General features: G+C 40.2%; 1 protein-coding gene across 1 annotated transcript; it reads left to right on the forward strand.

The window, feature by feature from the left end:
• Positions 1 to 5: 5 nt before the first annotated feature.
• On the forward strand, positions 6 to 7,481 carry MARVELD2 (MARVEL domain containing 2; the record flags this gene model as incomplete). Its single annotated transcript, XM_027663664.1, has 6 exons — positions 6 to 1,031; positions 2,546 to 2,578; positions 4,026 to 4,162; positions 5,016 to 5,187; positions 5,611 to 5,661; positions 6,597 to 7,481. Coding segments are annotated over 6 exons (1,536 nt in total), but the record flags the coding sequence as incomplete, so codon positions are not given.

Genomic DNA, 7,481 nt, shown 5'->3' on the forward strand with positions numbered 1-7,481 from the left:
GCGGGGCCAGCCCCGCGTCCACCGCCGCCCCGCTGCCGCCGCCCCCGCTGCCCCTGCAGCCGCCCTTCGGCCCCGGCGGGGGCAGCCCCGGCCCCAGCGGGCCGGCCGAGCTCAAGCCGGTCCGGCGGTTCATTCCGGACTCGTGGAAGAACTTCTTCAAAGGGAGACGCCACCCCGGCTCCAGCTGGGACAGCACGGCCTCCGATATCAGGTACATCTCGGACGGGGTCGAGTGCTCTCCGCCGGCCACCCCCGCTCCTCCGCAGCCCGGGGCCAAGGCGGTGCCCGGCTCCTACAGGGACCCTTACGGGGGGTCGGGAGGGAGCTACAACTCTGGGAAGGAGGCCGAGGCCATGCTGCCCTCCGATGACCCCTTGGGCTCGCTGGAGCGCCGCGCCGGCACCGGGCGGACGTACAGCGAGCGGGTGGAGGAGTACCACCAGCGGTACGCCTACATGAAGTCCTGGGCAGGGCTGCTCAGGATCCTCGGCGTGGCCGAGCTGCTGCTGGGCGCCGCCGTCTTCGCCTGTGTCACCGCCTACGTGCACAAGGACAACGAGTGGTACAACATGTTCGGGTACTCGCAGCCCTACGGATACGGGGCTGGCAGTGCCTACGGTGGATACTCTTACAGCGGACCCAAAACGCCTTTCGTTCTGGTGGCGGCGGGAATGGCGTGGATTGTCACGATGGTGCTGCTAGTGCTGGGCATGTCCATGTACTACCGGACTATCCTCCTTGATTCCAACTGGTGGCCTCTGACCGAGTTCGGGATCAATGTGGCCTTGTTCTTTCTCTACATGTCGGCTGCCATAGTGTACGTAAACGACACCAACCGAGGTGGGCTCTGCTATTACCAGTTGTTTAAGACACCGATAAACGCATCCTTTTGCCGTGTGGAAGGAGGTCAGACTGCAGCAATCATCTTCTTGTTTGTCGCGGTGATCATCTACCTAATTAGTGCAGTGGTCTCTCTAAAGTTATGGAGGCACGAAGGGGCTAGGAGGCGCAGGGAATTAATGGAACAGGAGGTAAGTCTTTAGTTACCATTTTCTGGGTACGGCATGATAGGGAGCACTTGTGACGTCTTACCATGTCGCAGATGGAGTCGTATCAGATGTCTTCTCTGCAGCAGGTCCATAGCCTTCAGGGTGAATTTTAACCAGTCTTACATTATTTGAGACTGCTTGATGAAAGACCTTTTAAGATGTCAGACCCAAGTTCTTGGACTCTTTGTTTTGTTGGGGTTTTTTTTAATAATTCACCCTGGCTCTGTTCTCTTTGTAATACTGGGCTCTCTTCCTGAGTCAGCTGATGAACTACTTCCTGGTGTGTATTTTCCAAACAAAGGAAGAAATTAACAATGTGCTTGTTCATCTGTTCTGCAGGGTTAGGCTTAAAACCACATAGCATTTATTTTAAAACTGCTTTCAGTGCATCAAGTGTTAGTGTGAATAAATGTAAGAACGTGAAATACCTTTTACTTTGCAAACGAAACTCCAAGCTACGTCTTTTCATCTTTCCTTACAATAGTTATCAGAAAATAATAGCAATAACACAGCGGGCTATATTTCAGTGTGTCAGATTTCCGTCGGCCCTGTCTTTTTCAGGACAAGTATTTTGCCTGACTTCTGGCCTTGCCCATACACAAAACATTCAATACGCATCTGGTTGATGATAAACTATAGTAGCAGAGACTTACACTCTTAATTAGAGAATTCAAGTCATTTGTGTAAAACTTCCTTCATGTGAAAACAAAACAAAAAAAAAAACTTTAAAAAAAATGATAAGACTTAATGTAGTATAAAAATAAAGGTATGTGAAGCCTACATAAGCCTAACTTAAAGAGTGAGTGGTCAGCATGGAAAGTGATTTTAGTAGGAGAGAGCTGCTCTGTGACTGCATACTCTTTTGCAGCACTTCCAACACTGCTTCCCAGTTCACCATCTTGCATAAAATTTTCTAAAAGTACATAAAAGCTTTTTAACCAACTTATAATATGTCCTGCAAGAATGAGGTGATTGCTGGAGTTACACAGAAGGCGTTTGTTCTTCCCTGTTACTATCAAAGTTCTTTTACTCCAATTACTAAATATTTCTGAAGAGAATGCTTTTATAATAGAGGTTACAGTCGGAGAGTACTGTGCAAAACAGCTGCAGGTTGAGCTACCAGTTCGGGCACTCTTGTGTTTTCTGCACAATGAATTAAGGTACAGAGTGTTAGTGAGTTAACGTGGGCTGGAATGTGAAATAATAGAGGAGCTTGGGAAGTGGATGGAGTATTTCCTGCCAGCTGTTCCTTACAGCTATGCTCTGGGAAATCCTTCTGGGGTTTGGGTTGTTGTTTTCCTTCTACTGTTCTTAAACAGTCTTTAAATCAGTGGCTCTGAAAATATTCTTATGCTAAATTTCTTCGGACCTAAATATAAATGTAATTTTCTTAACAGTACGATTTTGAAAAAGTTTAGATTTTGAAGAATCTGTCCTTTTGCATACTATTTTTCCTGAAAATAAAACGTAGTTTTTTCCATATTTTTTTTTGATAGATGAAAACACAGTCCTCTTTTCCAGAAAAGAAGGTAGGAAATGGGAAATTATTTTTATATTTGCTGATAATTCTAAATTGTTATTCTTTTTCTTGTGACTATTTTGACTGACTTGTTTACTTAGTTATTTGACTGGGAAGAGATTAGGTTTAATTCTTTAACCTAGTTTGTACATCATTCTCCTACCTAGAAGATTCGGATGAAGCTTGTAAAGGCTAGTAAGCCTCCTAGTAAGGCTAAGTTATAAAATAGACTGTAAATAGCAGAACCATGGTTGCCTCTGTATGTGCTCTTACCCTCTTTAACAAGGTGACAAGTTCTGTAGCATTTATCACTGGTTTTGGCAGGTGACTAAAACAGCAGGTCAAATGTGAGGTAGGTTTTAGACTTACTTTCTTCCTGGCTGTGTGCTTCATTTACAGGAGAACCAGTGGAAGCACAGTATATCCTCCCTGAATTGAACTTCTTCCTGTGTTTCTGACACTGCTCCAAAGATCTCCTTGCTGGTTTTGGAGCATCAGCAATGCTACTGGTTTTGCCACACAAAGATGTGATTGCATATGCTGCAAAGATTCTATAGGATCTTAACAGAACATGCTGATTCCCAGAGGAATTATGGTGTATTAATTTTAGTCTTAAATATCTCCTGTAGACGCTGTGAATTTCCTACCAATGTTTTCTCTTTATTCACTACTGGATCAGGATCCTTTTTTATGTGTTCCAACAAGACTGCACATGTTTTTATTTCGGGATCAAGGGATAAATTGTGCCAGAGTGACCTCATCAAAGATTACAACTTCCTTGTGAGAGGAAGAGGAGGGGCAGGCACTGATCTCTTCTCTGTGGTGACCAGTGATGGAACTGGAATGGCCTGAAGTTGGGTCAGACAAGGTTTAGGCTGAATATTGGAAAAAGGTTTTTCACCCAGCAGGTGACTGGGCACTGGAACAGGCTCCCCAGGGAAATAGTCACAGGAACACACCCAGCAGAGTTTGAGAAGTGTCTGGATGATACTCTCTGGCACATGGTGTAACTCTTGGGGTGGTCCTGTGCGAGCTGTACTCAGTGATCCCTGTGGGTCCCTTCCAGCTTGGCATATTCTGTGATTCTGCTGATAGGAAACAAGGAGAAAAGGAAACTCCAGAGAACTGAATGATTCCTATTCATTCAAAAATTAGATGGATATCCAAAGAAACTTCCTTAACTTGTTTTTTTAAGACAGGCGAATCTTTCCAAACCCAGAGAAGTATTTATCTGTCACTGGTACTGCTGTTATGACAAACTGAAGAAGAATAGTGTGTGAGAAACATTAATGTAACTCATTACCAATTTTCTAATTACAATAAGGGTTGTAAGAAATACCTGCTATTTGCTTCTATTGCTACTAGGTACTTGTATCCCTGTCTTCAATGAGTTGTGCATTATGTGGTTTATATAGAACTGACTTCATTAAGAACAAATTCTTTTTCTTTTAAAACAGTACGAAAGTGATGACAGACCAAGAGAAGAAGTCAGTTACAGGCAGCTTAAGTCTGTGGAAAGAAAACCAGAACTACTTAATGGTCATATACCTGCAGGCCACATTCCTAAACCTATAGTGATGCCAGACTACTTAGCGTAAGTGACTTGACTTTGATGAACCAACTTAGTGGATGATACTTGAATGATGTTTTTCACCCAGCATTTCTCGTATATACACACGTGATTTCCATGCCATGCATGTGCTGTCTGAACTCATGATTCTTTGTTAAGTTAATGTTAAAAAATAGAGAGGATGAGGGCTGGTATCAGTGGCATTCAGTGGCATAAACCAGTAATTATAAATAAAGAATCTTAATGGAAAAAACAAACCCACACACACCTCAAATGTTAAAGCAGAAAGTTATCTAGCAAGTACAGTAAGTGCCAAAGGAACAGAAGACCACCATACAGACATAGAAAAAAGTAAAATATATGGGAAATTGCCTTTTTAGCTCCTGAAGTTTGACTACGCTTGTACTTTCTAAGTGTTAAATCTGTAACATGCTCCCTTTTAGAGGGGAAATCTTTCTGTGATAAACTATGAGGTCATAAAGTATTTTCTATACTATTTGCCATAGACCAGGGCACAAACTGAAACCCATGAGGTTTCACCTGCATGTTAGGAAAATATTTTTCACTGTGAAGGTCTGCACAGATTGCCCAGAGAGAGTGAGTCTCCATCCTTGGAGACATCAAAAGCCATCTGGACACAGTCCTGGGCAGCCTGGCCTAGGTGGCCCTGATTGAGCCAGACGAACTGCAGATGTCTCTTGCAACTTCAGGATTCTGTGATTTCAGTGCTTTACAGGCATGCAGATTTCAGCAGGTTGTGAGATTAGCAAACAATACAGAAATACACTATCAAGGTGAAGGGTCCAAATGTTTGTTAAAAACTCCTATCTCTAAAACTAGTTCTTGAAAACGTGTTTGTTTGTTTGTTTGTTTTAAGGAAATACCCAGTAATTCAAACAAATGAAATGAGAGACCGGTACAAAGCAGTATTCAATGATCAGTTTGCTGAGTATAAAGAACTGTCTGTGGAAGTTCATGCTGTATTGAAAAAGTTTGATGAGCTGGATGCGTTGCTGAAACAACTTCCCCACCATCCTGAAAGCATATATGTAAGTACTTGTGAAATGGGCTCACAGAAAACAGTGGTATTAGGTGGTATTATTAGGTAGTTTCTGACTGTCTTTAGCTACGACTCAGTGTTTTGTAGGGTTGGCTGTGAGTTGGTGGGAGAGAAAGTTTTCCCATATATGTGACCATCTTGTCTGATCTTTAGTTAAGAACACCAAGTTGTAGTTAAGACATATACCTGCTTTTCTGTTTGTTTTTTTTTATTATTTGTTTGTTTCATACTAGTAGTTTTTACATTTGAGTGAATCACAGTTAATGTACTTCCACTATTTCTCAAATACAAGATTTACAACTGAAATGTTACAACTATAATGAGAACTTTGCTTTTGATGAGTATTTTGTAGAATTTACATGAAGATATGGAGTATACTCAAAGTGTTTAAAAATCTGTGGTCTCTCATTAGGAACAGGAAAGGATATCAAAAGTTCTGCAAGAATACAAGAAGAAAAAAAATGTAAGTATTTTTAGATTTACACTGCTAGTGAATCTAATTAATAGCAAAGAGAGTGTAAATAGCCAACAGTTCTGACACTAGGCACAATTCACTAGCTCAGGGTATCTGTAGACATGACAGGACAATGTGTATTTTCTCTTCTAAAACTTTGGAAAAGTTAGGACACAAACTCACACACTCATGCCAACAACCTGTTTTGAGAATGATGATTCCAGTAGCCAGATGTGGCTTGTAGCCACAAGCACACAGTTAAGGATTTTTGTCTTCTGAGAGTATGTTGCATCTCTTAGCATTCTGCACTCAGAAAACTAGTTATTTTTTGGGATCCATTTGGGGTTCATTTATATTCACTGACTGACACAGCCAACAGATAATAACAGAAAACATAATCTTATCTTAGAAAAGTAGTTTTGTATTTTTTGAGGCATGGAATTTAGGCACTCTGAAAAAGTAATTTTCAGTGTCATCCAAGAGGTCATTTTTAATTGTGGAGAGCAAATGTGTATCTGTGTTCCATTAAAACCATAATACATTACAAATACCATTTTTCTTCCTCCATGGAATTCAAAGTTTGTGTCTGTATTAGTTAAACTTCATAGCTTTTTGGAGAGGAGGGATTTATTGCACTTACTACAACACACCTATAAAATCTAAATTACGTAGTAGGATATAATTTATATTTGCAGATTTCTGTTTTAAAACTGCTCTGTTTACTAAGTAACTACAACATATAAAAGCAGAACATTTTTTTTCTAGCCTTTCATGAAGGAAGGGGAAGCAGGACATAAAAAATTGTGTCCAGGGGAAAAAAAAAAAGGGATTTTGGAGACAACTTATATACTGTCCTTTGTCAAGAACACAACTGATAATAGACTATTCTTGGAAAAATATGAAAACGTAATATATTAATGTAAAGGTTTTTGTATTTTTGGCAGGATCCTGCATTTCTGGAGAAAAAGGAGCGTTGTGAATATCTAAAGAATAAGCTTTCTCACATAAAACAACGAATTCAGGACTATGATAAAGTTATGAATTGGAATGTAGAAACTTAGCTATGCCTTCACTTCATGGATACTATTTTCTGTTTTTTAAATTGATATGCCTATTTTAACCTATTTATTTACTCAGAACAGTACAGCAACGGGGATTAGTTAATCATTCTGTCACTTATTTAGATGTTGTATATTACTGGTAGGTTTTTGTATGAAGATACAATTTTAAATCAATGTAATTGAAGTTATCAGATAACTTTAGAAAAACTCTTCTAACATTCTGTTTTCATTAGTGGAAATCCTGACCTCTTAAATATGAATGCTTTATTTGAAAATACTGTATTTGCAAACTTGCAAAGCCCACCAGAGAAGGCAGTTCTAAATACCATGTGAAAATTTTGCATAGAAATGCTGTTAACAATTTCAGATTTTATTTTTAAGTGATATCTAAATGATATCAGGAAGAGCTGAGCTGTTCTTTCTGTCTGGGTTTTGATGGAGTGCTTCATCATATTGAATAATTTTGTCAATTCAGAAGTTAGTTTAATAAGAATTTTTGTATTGTATTTCCAAATGCTGTACCAGAATGTGTGCCAGAAATTATGTTGAATTTCACCCAACGAGAGATGAAAAATAATTTCCTATTTAAGCAACGTGGAAAGGGGCACTTTGGTTTGAGGTTTTTATTCCCCTCTTTAGAGATGATGCAACAAATTTATACATGGAATAGAGGTACAGGATGGGACTCACAGTAATGTTCCATTAGTGTTGCTATATGTCTTTAGGCTCTGCATGCCACTTCTGGGTCATGCTATGATTAGTACAGGT

The sequence above is a fragment of the Corapipo altera genome, unplaced genomic scaffold (assembly GCF_003945725.1).
Source record: "Corapipo altera isolate COAL_440 unplaced genomic scaffold, ASM394572v1 61129, whole genome shotgun sequence".
NCBI classification, from domain to species: Eukaryota; Metazoa; Chordata; class Aves; order Passeriformes; family Pipridae; genus Corapipo; species Corapipo altera.